This window comes from Syngnathoides biaculeatus, chromosome 15 (genome assembly GCF_019802595.1).
Source record: "Syngnathoides biaculeatus isolate LvHL_M chromosome 15, ASM1980259v1, whole genome shotgun sequence".
In the NCBI taxonomy this organism is placed as follows: Eukaryota; Metazoa; Chordata; class Actinopteri; order Syngnathiformes; family Syngnathidae; genus Syngnathoides; species Syngnathoides biaculeatus.
The window spans coordinates 6,260,939-6,276,870 of NC_084654.1; the positions used below are offsets into that span (position 1 = coordinate 6,260,939).

At 39.6% G+C, this 15,932-nt stretch overlaps 1 protein-coding gene across 5 annotated transcripts in view; it reads left to right on the plus strand.

Annotated features, from left to right (window-relative positions):
- Positions 1–15,932, plus strand: part of ralgapa1 (Ral GTPase activating protein catalytic subunit alpha 1) — a 122,799-nt gene that overhangs the window by 97,818 nt on the left and 9,049 nt on the right. For all 5 annotated transcript variants that reach the window (XM_061844807.1, XM_061844810.1, XM_061844812.1 and 2 more), the window contains exon 44: positions 15,605–15,729. In XM_061844807.1, coding sequence (XP_061700791.1) covers positions 15,605–15,729 — 125 coding nt within the window. The remainder of the gene's footprint in view (positions 1–15,604; positions 15,730–15,932) is intronic.

Here is a 15,932-nt window from a genome sequence, read left to right on the forward strand (position 1 = left end):
GAAGAGTGTGTCCCTCACAATGGTAGAAAGGCGAGGGCACAACCTCACAAATTGAAGACACTTTGTTATTGCTGTTCCTGGAATCGGGTCATTCCTTCCTCAATCTCACCAAAGTCCAAAACACTAATCATCATAGTTGATGGAAATGACATTGTCGATGGTCTTGGTTCTTGCCCAAGTTGTATTTTTTTGGTTTCACTTATGCAACATTGTTGCTAAAAATGGTATTTGGGTTGATTTCAATCTGTCTGTTTTTCATTTTAAGGTTACAAAGCATAAACACAACTCACTGGATCTTTTAAATGTGACATGGATGACATGACCACACATGTACAGCTATTTCTAAATGCATTTTTTCCTCCCTCGGAAAGACAAATATCAATCCAAGAAACCTGTTAGAATATTCGCTTTTCGTGTATTCATGCATGCTATTAACAAGAGATTATGTGGTTACTCTCATTTGTGATGCAGTTTTAACAGAACATGGGGGGCATTTCGGTACAAGGCTCACTACCAGTAATGAAAAACTGAGGTCTGATTGAAAATCGAGTCACTTTCTAGATTTCTCATTTACATAAAAGAAACAAAAACAATAATTGAAATAACATTTTGTAAGTCATAATAAACATATCTTGTCCTAAATTGATAGGTGTGTTATGTAGTTATCACAGACAAGACCATATTATGTGCTAATCAGTACCTCACCTGCAGGCATGGAACACAATTTTGCAACTAGTCATTCAAATATTTGGCAGTTCAGGTGAATTTTAAGGTTATGGAAAAAGGTCTGTGGGTGTAAATGCAAAGGGGATTTTTATGGGGCGCTGAGTAAGGGTTTAATTATTTCCCATTCTGCATAGGGGGAAATGAAAAGACCATGTACCGCCTCTCTAGTATAAAATACTTCGACGAGGTAGCCACCTGAGTTCTTTTCTTCCTTCCTTCTTAAACAATGGTTTCAACAATAAAATGCCAAACAAAAGTATTTCTTTTTCACAAATGAATAAAACACATTTAAATACAAATCCCTCCAAAAGAGAATACAGTCAGCACACACAGTATAACAGATATTCCACCACATTGCAAAAAGAAAACCTATAACCTAATTGCTACTCTATTATACTGAAATTTTACCTGTACCAACTTTTAACCGGGTTACAAACAGATTGAGAAAGTCTGTGTGTGTGTGTGTGTGGTGTGTGTGTGTGTGGTGTGTGTGTGTGTGTGTGTGGTGTGTGTGTGTGTGCGCGCGCGCGCGTGTGTGCGCGCGTGCACGTGCGTGTGTGTGCGCACGCATTTTTCAGCAATGATTTTATAAGTTGGTACAGATTCTGTTTACGTGATTGCTTGATTGAACAGGTCTGCAGGTAATCAGGCTTTAGTGTGATCAGTGAAAATGAGGTAAAATTAGCCAAAATTAATTAATGATTTAACAAAGGGGAGAGGAATTACTTTTTCACAAAGGGCCAGGTATCTTAATTTTTTTTCTTGAATAAATTGCCAATTAAAAGACACATTTTAATTTCACTTGGTTTTTATTTGTTGCTTTACATTTGTTTGATGATCTTCAACTTTAACATGGAGAAACTATGCAAATATAGTACAAGGGTGCCATATACTTTTTCTTGTCGCTGTATGTGGCATGATGTGGCTATATCTTCCTCTTCACTGGTCGATTTTTTTCAAACAGGCCTTCCATCATGTTTCACAGCTACATTTTTCACAGATCCTACTAAACAAAACATACATTCAATATAGGCAACAATTACCCTGGAGAATATATAGACATTCAATGGAAAATGTAATCGGCTCCTGACGTGTTCATTATGTGTGCGTGTGTTGTGTGTGTGTGTGTGGGGGGGGGGGGGTTCAATATCATGAAAATCAAAACATTTAATCGTAAAACTAGCCTAAAATGACTTCTGAGTCAATTTCAAGATTCTTTTTTACTGCAGACCATTTTAAGTCCAGACCTATGGAATAAGTGCCAGTGATCTACTCATTAACTAGGCCATTTAATGTCTTGAGATGTTCCATCATGTATTTTCACTGTAATTCACAAAATGTGTGAGTCATGTAATGACTATACCCAAGCACATCATGTAACTTGTACCAGTAAGCTATGAGTGCAGACCCATGAGTTCAAGTCATCAGTAGCTGGATCAAGCCTTTGCAATAGCAGACCCCCCTCAGAGCGATAAACAGGCTGATCTGTCCCCTATTTAGATGGGCGGCAATGTGCAAAATAAAATATATTTTGTGACTATGTTTATGAATCTGTTTATAAATGTGTGGGCACAGTCACCTCCAAAAGTATTGGAACAAGCAAGGTCAATTCTCTTGTTTTTGTTATATATCAAAGGCATTTGGGTTTCAAAACAAAATATGAATATGAGACAAAAGTTCAGAAAGCCAGTTTTTATTTCATATTTATATCAAGATGCATTAAACAATTCAGCAGAGATCACCTTTTGTTTAAAGCCACCCACCTTTCAAATCAACAAAAGTATCATAGCAGACAAATTGACTTAAAGTGAATAACATTTAATATTTTGTTTCATAATTGTTACTTGCAGTCACTATTCAGGAGGAAAATGCATGCTTTATTGGGTTATGGTCCAGTGATTGACTTGGGCAGTCTTAAGAACGCTCACTTTTTCCCCCTGATGAAATTCTTTGTTGTGTTGACAGTGAGTTTTGGGTCATTGTATTGTTTTCTGATAATTTTTCTCTCAATTAGTTTGGATGCATCTTTCTGTAATTTGGGAGACAAAATGGATTTGTAGACTTCCGAAGTCATTCTCTTGGTATATTATAAATAAAGACTAGAGAGTCTGTTGCCTAAGCAGCCATGCTAGCTCAAGACATGATATTACCTCCACCATGGTTTACAGATGACCTTGTGTGTTTTGGATCATAAGCAGATCGTTTCTTTTTTCATACCTTGGCTGTGGTTTGTGTCTTGGTACGATATGGCCTCTGTTTCCTCTCAAATTCATATTTGAACAGTGAATTGTGATACCTTTTTAAATACCATCAAATAAAAGCATCAATTCAATATCTTCACTATACAACAAAAACAAAGGAATTGAGGAGACTTTTGAGGGGACTATAAATGATGACAACGCAACAGATTAGTGAGAAAATCTTGAGGCTCCTTTTAGAATCAGTAGTTTTTACAATGTAGTTCATTTACAAGTTTGTGATAACTAAGGTACACGATGATGGACTTGATAGAAATAACAAGAAATGTTTTCTAGTTATGAGCTTATGGCCAAGCTACCCTGAGAACGCCGCATCTCATCAGATCTCAGAAGCTAAGCGGGTTTGACCCTGGTTAGTACTTAGATGGGAGACCGCCTGGGAACACCAGGTGGTGTCAGCTTCTTTCCCCAGCTAAATGCTAAGAGGGTTGCATCAGGAAGGGCATCCGGTATAAAGCAGTGCCAAACAAATGTGTTCATCTAAGATGACACTCTGTGGCGACCCCTAACGGAACAAGCCAAAAGGAAAAGAAGAAAATACAAGGTAAGGAAGAATAAAAAAAATTATGTTCATTTACCTTTGGCGTTGGGCGACTATGCCAAGAGAAGGGTAAATGACTGGCAAAAGGCATTGTGGGGGAAGGAGGAGGAGGCAAACTTCGACAGCCGAGAGAAAATGTATGTATGAACGTACGCATGCACACAGCTTAATTCAACTCAGGTTTCTTGGGGCCCATGATGAAGAAAGATGAATAAACTTGGAAAAAACACAAACAAAAAACATGACAGCGCTACCATGAGTCGGTGACAGTTGAGTGTCCAAGGGAATCAAAAAGTATCATGGGTAAAGATTGACATCCTTCCTTGCCAATGGGGTGCCAGGAAGATGCTACGGCGATAGCCAATGGCAGAGCAGCTTTAACACGCCACACAGACCAAAATACTGTATGTGCATCATGGGTAAAGATTGATGTCCCTCCTAGCCAATGGGATGCCAGGAAGATAATTCGGCGATAGCTAATGGGAGAGCAGCTCTAACGTCCACACAAACCAAGATACAGGAGATTTACGTTCAGTGGAATTTGGGGAATCCAGCACCTGTTTTTTTCCTTTTGTGTCCTGAATGTCCTTCATAACTAGAGACAATATTTTTCCAAAGAGGTGTTTCGTAACCCCAATTTTTTGTGACTTAACGTTCATAAGTAGATGTTCCAGTGTACAAGAATTCAAACCCAGATGAGTGAAGTTGTCATTCCAAAACTGTCGTGCTTCTTTATTTATTGAGAATAACGCTTGACTCACACCTACAGACAGAAACACCGATTTTCAATGGAAGAATATCGTCCAATTTGTTCCATTTGAGTCTTACAACTAGCCATCCATCCATTTTCTTAACTGCTTATCCTCACAAGGGTCACAAGGGTCAGCTGTCAATGAGCAGGAGTCGGGGGACATCCTGAACTGGTTGCGATGGCCTCACAGTTCTGAGGCCATCGCTTTCCAGCTGAGCCACCGTGCTGCCTGTCTTACAAATAGCCAAAGGAAAAAAATAAATGAACTTCAGATTTCTGGCGAAATCTGGTGAGGTTCTATTTGATGTTTTGTGTGACTTTAGGGTCATATTTATTATTCTGTGAATAAAATATAATTCATCTGACTAAATGTTAATGTTTGTGTAATAAAATTGTGTGAGTGTGCTTAAATGTGTGTGTCTAAGAATAACAGCCATCTCCTTAATCAAAGAATCATCTTTTATGTTATATTCACCAACACCATGTTGGTGATGTGTGTGTTACCACGAAATACGGTTTGTACTCTGGTGTTCCTCTGTGGTGGATATTAAATGTGTGCGCACATCAAAGGGTAACGAATGTATCACTTGCCTTTTTCTCCACGGCCCCTGCTTCTGCATTGAGTTCAAGAACAGCTTTATTGGGATAAATTTGGTCGTGGATGTGTTTCTGCATGTGCGTTCATGTGTCATGCACATCTCTTCTCAATATGAGTCGTACATTAGACCACCCCATCTCTGTGCTCATCTTTGTCGTACATGGACACACACACACACGCACTCATAATGAAATCACCAAGCCCTCCATATCATTGGTATCACAGAAAGATATAAACCCATTAGTTTGTTCCTTTGGGCATGGATACACACACACATACACATAGGTTTATCATTACACTCTGTAAAGCTTTTCCAATTGTATTATCCCTCTGATGTGCTTTTCTCTGTTGTCTGTTCCAATGCCTCGGGTGGAGAGGACCGATATGGTGGTGGTGTGTGAGATGCCGAGTGAGATATAGATTTGACACATTTTAATCATTGCTAACATTGAGCAGTTTGGCCTTCTTGACAAGCACACGGTTGATGTTAGTGATGTAGCCAATTGTGTATTTTGGCATCCGACTTAAGGAAATGATACTAGTTAACTTTTGAGTAAATCAAAAAGGCACTGTTTGTTTTATTTTATTCAAGAAATGCTTACATAATTTTGATTCAAGACCTTTCACAATACTCCCCTGATGAAGTCCTTTGTTGTGTTGGCAGTGTGTTTTGGGTAATTGACTTGTTACTTGATGAAACTTCTCCTGATTAGATTGGATGGAATTTTTTTTCTAGAATTTGACAGACATAATGGTTGTGTAGACCTCAGAATTCATTCTTCTGGCACCATCATGAGTTACGTCATCCATAAAGACTTTCCAAAAGCAGCCATGCAAGCCCAAGCCATGAAATTACCTCCTCTGTTATTCACATGAGCTTTTATGTTTTGGATCATAACCAGATCCTTTCCTTCTGCATATATTGTCCATTCCATCACTTTGGTAGCAGTCCATCTTGATCTCATCAGACAATAAAACTTTGTTTCAAAACGTTTGAAATCTCATCTCTGTTCTTCTGTAGAGGTCATCTCTTTAGTTCTTTGCAAAATCCAATCTGGCCTTCTGATTCCTTTTGCTGATGAGTGGTTTCCATCATGTGGTATGGCATGTATATTTCTTCTCTTCAGTCTTCGAACGGTGTATCATGATACCTTCACCCCTCCTCTGTGGAGCTTAGCAGTGATTTCACTGACTGTTGTTGCTGTGTGTTTCTTTACAGCTTTCACTATATTTCTGTCATCAACTGCTGTTGATACCCTTGGCTGAACTGTTCGATGTGTGTTGCTCTGTACACCAGTAGTTTTTTTTTTCTTTCAGGACATTCCAAATTGTTGTCTTGCCTATGCCCAGTGGTTTATGGCCACTAACTGTGATCTGTTTTCCTTCTTCTCTCGGCTTCACAAATGTTTCTATTACTCCATGGCCATAGACAGCTCTCTGATCTTCATCTTTGCTTAACAGTGAATGCAGTTTTCACAGGTGAGACACAGAGCCGAAAAAACAACACTATCTAACATTTAAACAATCTTGAATCAGTCCCTTTTCATTTGAAAAGTGGGTGGGTTTAAATAAATAGTTCTCTGACCTGCGTTGTTTAACAGAGTGATCCCCACTTTCTTTGCACCGCGGACCGGTTTAGAGTGGGCATGTTTTCTCACGGACAGGACATATATACAGACTTGCCTCGCTTGGACACTTCTGCTTCCTCCTTCACCATTTGTGGTGTGTGCACTGTGGGTCCGATGCAGGAGTGGACGTCGGAGTTGTTTTAGGCAGTCAGGCCCAAATCTTAAGTCATACTCTTGATATTGTGTTGTTTTGTTCGTGAACATTTCATTCAAAAGAACCAATCATTTCATTAAATGTAATGAACTGAACTTAGTTTAGGAAATTATTTGTTCTTTTCCCTATGCCACCATTAAATAGACCGCTGGACCGGAAACTGAAGCGTTCAAGTTGGCTGCGAAACAAAACGAAAGCATTCTGTGTACAGTCTTGATTTGTCAATTGAGACGCGCAGCTGTTGCAGCAGAGAAGATCAAAATAATTTAATTTTCAAAATAAAAGTCACTGACCCGCAAATTGCAATACAACAAAAATTATATGAATTGATCGTTCTTTCTCTGTGGTCCAGTAACAAATTCCTCACGGCCTGGTACTGGTCTGCAGACCAGTGGTTGGGGACCACTGGTTTAACACATCTAGATGTAAATACCATAAAAATAAAATCTGGACTTCTGAACTTTGTCTCATAATCGTCTTTTCATCTGAAACCCCAGCATCTGCAGTCCATCCATCCATCCATCCATCCATCCATTCATTTTCCAAACAGCTTATCCTTAAGGGTCACAAGGCTCACAGGAGTGCTGGAGCCTAACCCAGCTAATTTCGGACAGAAGGCGGTGTACAGCAAAAACAAAGTGATTAACCATGTTTTGGAGGGGACTTTATGTTCTTTCTCCAATTGCTACCATGGTTATGGCTGGTGCTTACAGATAATGCTTTCAAAAATTAGCAAAGAAAAATCGAAATTTACAAATTAATATTTTGAAGCTTGATGACAAGTGGTCTCTTTAAATCCAAAAAGTATGACTAAAGGGCCTTTCGACTTTTCTTGTTTCAACAGTAATTTTGCAGTGGGGAGTGGGCTCATGTGACAAGTCATTTTTGACATATGCTGTGGTTCGCTTGGATAGGTGAGAGGAGAGAAAGTCAAAGACTATTGATCTGCTCTTAGCAGACTCCTACCTGCTGTCAATAAAGCAGTTTGTAAGCTGTCTGGACAGTGTCCATACATGTCAGATAGTCTTGTGCTTTCACTACGTATATTGGTATCCCATTCACTTTTACACTGACTGAACATTTGATTGGGCGCAATTGTACAATCTACTGATATCAAATCCGCTGTATGCGTAACGTCACCTGAAGAAACAGATAAGCAGACTTCCTGTGTATGCTATACCATAACTACAGGTTGACAGAATATTTAGAACCCAAACGTGCTAAATTGTTGATTTCTTTGATAGGTGTCTTCGGACAAAGTTAAACACGTCTATCGTGTGTGTGTGTGTGTGTGTGTGTGTGTGTGTGTGTGTGTGTGTGTGTGTGTGTGTAAACACAACCAAATATTGTCATCTTTAGATGTTTAATTTGTCTACATTTTCTTTGTCTCAGTCTCCTATCTTAGGGTTTCAGGAGTCTGGAACACTGAACAGTTGTACATGTGTATTTAGAAATTTAGAGAAGATCAAACTAAGTACACCTGTAAATGTTACAGTGCAGTTTAGGTACAAGTTGAAATTAAGCCAGAAAGCCCCATATCAAAGTAACATTGAGTATTGCAGAACATGATGTTCACTTTTAACACTGTCAGTATGTGATTACCAGATGTGTTCATGAGCACAACGGCGCTATTTGACCCACGCCCATGTCTTTATAACAGGACAGAATTACTAAATGTGTATCTCCACGTCTGACATTTTTTTTAATACTCTTTTACCTTACTGCTCTTTTACTTTACCTGACCGCTTTTACTGTTCAATTGCACTCTACTTGAGCAGTCTTCACTTATGTATTAATAAGTTATTTACAGGTTTGATACATTATCTTTGTCGTTGCTGATTATATTGGTTGTTTGGAAGCATAAACTCATGCGCTATACTGTGTGTATGTTGCACAATGCTAGGCGCAAATTTAAGAAATGCTCATTAACATGCTGTTTTTTTTTTAATTACGTGTTGTATATTTTTCTACCTTTTTTTCTGACAAATTTTCATTTTGCTTCAACTCTCATCTGATTGTTTTTTTCTTTCATGGATAGTTAAACTTCCCATTATCTAGCAAAGGCAGGGCAGGGGGGACATGACTTAACAATTTGCTTTACAAACTCATCTTATTTCTGCAATATGATATTAGATAGAAGATATTATGGCCAGTAACTTCTTGGGTACAGCACATTGCATGTGTAGCCACACTCCTTTTTCCAACACACACGGACCCCCTGCAGTGGTGGGCCCAGCTTCTAATGTGCTAACAAGCCCTCTCTTTGGCCCGCTCGCCTCCACTCTCACTGTCACAAGTGATCACAGGAGTCGAACGCCACCACAATGAGCTGCACTGCAGGAGAGAGCGCGGAAGAAAAGGGGGTAAAATGGAGAGACACGGAATTGTCACTCTTTCCACTCATGGAAACCTTGCCAAAGAAAATGAGTTTCTGATTGGATACAAAAGAGGCATTTTATCAGCCTCACTTTTCTCCTATACTTTTCTTTGCTCTTCTTTCTCCCGCCACCTCATGTGCCTCTCCCATCATTTTCTCTCCTTTCTCTCTTCTCCTGGGAAAGAGATATTTTTCTTCTAATGGCTTAAGGGGGCCTTTTCAAATTCAATTACACTCTATTTTATAGTCATGACTGTTATTTGGGTGGAAGAAGTGAGGCTTGGCAGTAGATGTGTTTCAGCCCAATATTTTTATCTCAGATTTCTACTCTCACCTGTGACCATATTGAGGATCAGTGCATGGATATATTTCTACTCTTATAAAAATGGCAATAATTATTTCCTTTCCCAGAGGCAATAGCTTTTCATTGATTTTTAACCGAAGTTTTGGCCAGGGATAAAGCTATAATGTTACGTACGCAACTTTTTGGGGGGACATATTTATTTTGATATTGCATGAATTATAATGAGTGAGATTAGACTGAAGGGATTGTTCGGGCTGGATGTAAAACAAAAAGAAATCTTCAAGTGGAGAAGCGAAAGTGTGATTTGGCACTTGTTTCAGTAAAATTGAGTCACTTTATGGATGTCTTAAATTAACAAAATATGGGACCTTTTAAGGGGATATACATGTTGTTATTTGTCAGCATAAGAATGATTTGATGGTGTGTCAAATTAGAAAGATATTTCTCATCACTTTATCGTGACTTAATGGTGGCAGTAATTCTGAACGCAGGCACATTTCAATTGTTAGGTGTCCTCATTTGTGTAACCACTTTAGTGGAGTTATTTTTTTTTACCTCCCCTCATATTTTTTTTTTATTGACTTGTACAGGTGTTAGGTCCCGTTGATGTTTGAAATTGTTTACTGAAGTTTATTGTTCTTGGTGTCATTTTTTTTTAAATTACAAAATCCTGGCATTTGAACATGAATTTGTAGACAATTCACACATTGTAAGCACTCGCTGGACACATTAGATACATCTCCAATGTCAAATGGTTTCCACCAATTGCATCATAAATTCTGCCCAACAATCCCAAAGTGGTTTCAATGGTGCTCGCTTTTGATTGACACTGTCAGATGGTAGTAATTTATTTTGTTTCGGCTATAGTGTGTTGCATTGAGACGTGTTTCAAATAATGTCAGCAACATTCAGTATGAAAATATTAGTAACAGCTGACTGTGATGTGGTTCAAGTCTACATCACTGCAAACTACAAGCTCACTAATGAATATGTTGTTAATTGAATACTTGACTGTTATTGGCAATTCAAAGCAAGCATAATATAGTGTTAGAGGTATAGTGTTTTGTATTGTGCAGCTTGTTGGTGATTGTAAGTGCAGAGTACATGTATACATTACATACTGTATTGCTTTGTGTTTATACCTCTCCCCTGTGTGCACCCACACTGAAAAGGAAAAGGGAGGTGGTAAAATCACATAGCTAGCCGGTGTGTAGTGTATGTATTGAAACGGTGTCATCGGTGCTGTTCTTCCAAGCGTCTATACGCAGACATATACACACACACTAAATTCACACTTGTAGTATTTCCCCTTTGGTCTCTCCTCCTTGACTATGGAGTTTCATTTCTTTGTCTTCATCCTTTCTAGGCCCGAAATCTGCACTTCTGATTGTCTCATTTAGTTTGCACTTTAACCTCCCAGGGTAACTTTATTGTAAAGAGTTACAACCAGAATGCTTTGTTCATCCAATAACTGAGGGGCCATTGACAACATAGCAAAAGTTGTTGTTTTGAAAACTGTAACTTTATTTCTTTTAAAAACAAGAAATTGAAGTCTTTTGAAATCACGTGTTTAGTGTGGTCTTGCTTGAATATGTCAGAGAACCAAAACAATGATGGAGGACCACATTGTATCATGTGCTTATTGTAGCAACGTATACATTAACGACCCTCCCAGTAGTCCAACTGAAGTCGTGGCTTTTCTTTTTATCATTACACAATTCACAGGAGTTGCGGGTGGAGAAAGGTGCAAACTGAGATATTGGATATGGTAAATGTAAAAATACGTCATATTGCATGTTTTGAGGGATGTAGGAGGAAACTGGAATACTCAGAGAAATGAGTGTCAGCATAGTGTATGCTCTTGAAATGTGTTTTGTACAGACAGTATTCCTTTTATCCACTTGTGTTCTCCTTGGGGAGGCTCATTTTTCTACACTTTAGGCACCCCTCTTTTGGGTATAGCGTTTGTGTTGGTATGTCTTGACATGTCATTGCCAACTGCATTGCCCGTGTATTGGAACATTTCAATTTTGTATTCTCTTTGTGTACAAGGGGTTTTAGTCTGCCACCTGTACTGGCACTTATAACCCCAAAAGTAAAGCTTCCCACTTTGACTTGATCAAATAAATCACATATGTCTGCTTAGTTCCTGCTACTGTAGTTTTACTTTTGATGCATTTCTGTTCATCCCCCACTTATTTTTGTTTTTCCTCCTTCCCCCGAGCCCTGTCTGTTCCTCCACTTTGAAGGAGCCATGTTACTCTTATGATCATTGTCTCTAACTGGATCTGTTACCATTAGACCTGAATCCCTTTCCTTTTGAGGCCCTTCGACTGTCTCTGTAACCCAATAGAAAACCCATGGGCGCTATTGTAAATGGCTCACTGGCCATTCACTATCTCCCGCAGAGGTACAAACACTGATTTTATTCTGCAGATTCATTGGCCTGCCTCCATCTACACTCAAATTGGGACACATGTACTTACATATACACATGTTCCTGTTCACAATGGAGCTCATCATTTTTCGGAGTGCACACACACACACTCACACGCACTGAAAATCATTTGTTATCGGAGCTGGGAAAGTAAATGGTAATACTATAGGGAGGTGTGTGCGTTTGTGTGCGTGCGTGCGTGTGTGTGTGTATGCGTGCGCGCGTGTTGACGTGACTATAACGGCTGCGCCTGGATGTCATTATGGTTGGATGTATGACTCGGACTGAGGACAAGAGCGTAAATGTCATCCTATCAATGAGGTTAGCGCTAATATATGGACAGTTGAAGTCCTGGTTTCCATTTACTCTGCTCTCTGCTAAGTCCCTGTGCCGCCTTTTCAGTCCATGGCTGAAGGCTGTAATACACGTGATAATTTTTTTTTTTTTTTTACGGCCACAACATCCCATTCTTTTTTTTTTTCTCCAGAAACCATTTACAGTGACCGAAGACATACATGTTTTTCCAAAAACATTTGATTCCTCTCTTAAGCTCAGTGTTAGTGTATTAAAGGTCAAGTGTCATCCCTATAAACACTAGATATTGTAATGAAAAATACATATAACATTATTCACTTCAATGTCTATACAAAAAAATAAATGTGAGTGGAGAGCGCGTCATCCATGCGCAAAGTTGCAGAAGTGTCATTCGAAGACATCCAAGTGGTCACTATATTGGCTGCATCCTCTGTCCGTGACATCACCCGGACATTCGCCAATGAAAACACGGTACACCCTAACTATGGGAGACGAACACGTCCCTTCTGACACGGAATCTCTTTTCGAAAAGGAGAACACAACACAACCAAGTGAAGTCACCGGGACAATATTACACTATTGTTTCAAGCCATATTCAGATGATATGTGATCACCGCGGCAGAGATGAGCCATCGTGGCTCATCGCAGCCGGCCGGTGTGGCTCATTTTCGGCACCGAGGTGGCTTGTCACGGAGCCGAGCCGTGCTGCTTTAGGGGGTTGTTCATAGCCGCCACAGTACGCGATGAACAACACCGTCAAGCCGGGGCGCTTTACTGCGTTGTCGTCGCACATGACTGAGTGAGGCATTGTCGGCTGCGTTCTTCAGAGCCGCCGCTGTCCGCAAACCCGACGCGCAGCCTTCGCCAAAGCAGTGACCGACGAACGCGGCACCTCAGCCGGTGGGGCTCATTTTCAGCGCCGTGGTGGCTTATATTGGAGCCGAGCCGTGCTGCTTTAGGGGGTTGTTCATAGCCGCTGCAGTACGCGATGAACAACACTGTCCTGCCGGGGCACTTTACGGCGCTGTCGTCGCACGTGGCTGAGTGCAGTATTGTGGCAGCGTTCTTCAGAGCTGCCGCCACCCGCGAGCCCGAAGCGCAGCTTTCGCTGGAAAAGCGAGGAAGCAGCCCGACGCCGTCCTATGTGCACATCGACACATTTGGCACGTGGATCTTTTGTTACGTTATGAGAGACCGATTACGCCCTAAACTATTATTTTTTTTAGTAGCTGTATACACACCTACCTGTCATTTGGAACCCACGAAGCTCTCGTCCTCTGCACCCGTGCAATCCATTTTTCACGACGAACAGGGTCTCTTGCAAACTTATGAAGGGTAAATCCATCCTCCCGAGTGTTCAAGCAATGTCCAGCAATGCAACGAGTCGGCATTTTGGCTAACACGAAGGAACAACAAGCTACCTTCCCAGAGGTAAAACTAATGGAAACAAACAAGTCCACTTGAGGGTGGTCCTGTCCTGTACATCACTTCCTGCTTCTTCTCGAAAACAAATCCCTCGAGAGAATTTTCATGGCAGGAATTACAAAAAGCTGTTTACGTCGTCAAAATCATGTTTTGTGGTGGAAAAAAAACGCATGGGTCTATGTCGGCTGCTGTTTTTTCATTAATAACATAGTAAAAATCAAACCTTTAAGAATGTTTCTTCTTTTGTTTTTAAAATGTCTAGCTTTATAATGCATCTCTATGATTTAAAAAAAAAAAAAAAAAAGCTTCTTGCATTCCATCCTACTACTTGACCTGAGGCTGACTCATACAGTGTAAAACTTCAATAGTTTACCATCGAAATGATAATTGATACTTCATATCGTACAGTACCACTGTTGAATAAATCTTTACAGTAAACTACGTTGAATTGAGCACTAACCAAGTTCTTTGTGTCATTACTGTTGGACCAACTGTCACGTGAGATGCTCCTGGTGATCAAACCAGACCAGGGTTACCCCGCCTCTCGCTAAAAGACACATCCCACTGAATTTCATTTAGAAAAATAATTTTACAGATATTGGCAGTTCTTATCATTTAAGAGTTAATATATCTTTCTAATTTTAAAAAATGTTCTCAAGTAATATACTTCACACACATAGTTCCAGCATGTCTTTACCATTATGTGTCCCAAATGAAATTTCATGATTTGTTGCATGTTTTTTGATGATGCTAATTACATTTTTCGATGTAAAGGATTTTTCTCTGATTGCTTAATATGCCTTTTCCATGAAAATGAATGCAAATGTATCTAGGTGTCCTAAGAAAACTTTCTTTGACCAATGTTTTTCTCTGTTACTCAAGGTGTCCTTCCCAATAATGGCACTGGAGGGGGCCTCATTATGTTGTTACAATACAACAGAGAGATCTGTGATCTAAAATGCCAGAACGTGGCAGCTAATTTGCATTTATACAAAGGCAGACAGCAAAATAGATGGTGTTTTTAATGTTATATTTATGAATTTGTGAAGGTGACAAAAATTTTATTAATTATTATAAATAAATGAAGACAAGATTCACGGGGTAGTTAGTATCACTGATGCACTTGAAGAGCAACGCATGTAAGTCGTGTAACTCATGGTTGCTTTAAAGCTGTTCAAATCGTGACGTTATGCACAAAATTTATTTTAGTGGGCCACCACCATTTGCTCTTGCCTTAGCAAAATTGAAGTCCTCATTTTTGTTCTCATGCTTGTTGCTTCTTTTTATATTGTATTTAACTTTTGTTTCTTCTTCTTCTTCTTTTCCTTTCATCTTGTACCGTTAGTAACATTTACGGAAACTCAAGTGCATATTGTGGAAATGGTCTGAGAAACTTTGTTTGAATTTTATAGTGTTAAAAGAAAATAAATCAATTAGCTTCCAGTCTTTGGTAGTATATTCCATGCATAAAGGAGCAGAGTAATCTGTTCTTTTACCCAACTCTGTACGAGCGTAAGAGGCAGATAGCAACAAGTAATCGTGTCTCCAAACCATTTCTCAGCGTAATGCACGTGTATTTAAGTCATTAAGATGATTCTGATTCTGAAGGCAGTAGTCTCAATATTCCCGAATTAATAAGTGTACCAATGATTGGCCCTTTCAAGGGGCCAGAGCAGACCATCCTACACTTGATATTGTAGTTTACAGTGGTAAGTGGACATTTTACAGTTAATAATGAACCTCAAAGAAGCGTGATGAACAGTATCAATCATTAAAGTTGTTGAACAGCAGGGTTAACGTATAAAAAATCTCCATAATCAAGCACAGGATTTTATTGCCCTCAAGAGTTGACATTGGGAATCATTTGTGCCCACTTTTTACAGTTAGCGCTGAGAACAACTTTCAGGTCAATTATTGAGTGCCAGACAGCTTACAAAAGAGTTTTTGCAAAGATTCAACGGCGTGTACAAAAATTTATCGGCAGGACCGTTGTTGGCATCTAAATCCCAGCATGCATCGGGCACATTTCAAACAAAGTTTCTTCAGTATGTTGCTCTTTATTTTAGTTTGACCTTGACATTTGACGTCAGCTATGAGGAGCGTGCCCGATACTTGGAAACCATTGTGCAGCACCATCAAGAGCCAACCACCTTTGAAGATTACGCTGCCCGGGTCTATAGTCCTGCTCCCTGCACTCATCTTCCGACTGACCCAGGTACGACAGTCCCAGTGATGCTGCGTTTTTGTTTTTCACCACATAAACGCTATAGTTAGTTGTCTTCACCATGTTTGTAGTCTTTTGGACACGCACAAGGATAATGTAATTTAAGAGGTAATATTTTATTGTTTGAATAAATGAAATGACATTGCACATTTTAAATGACACAGGCCAAAAACATTGCTCTTTTACACAAAGTT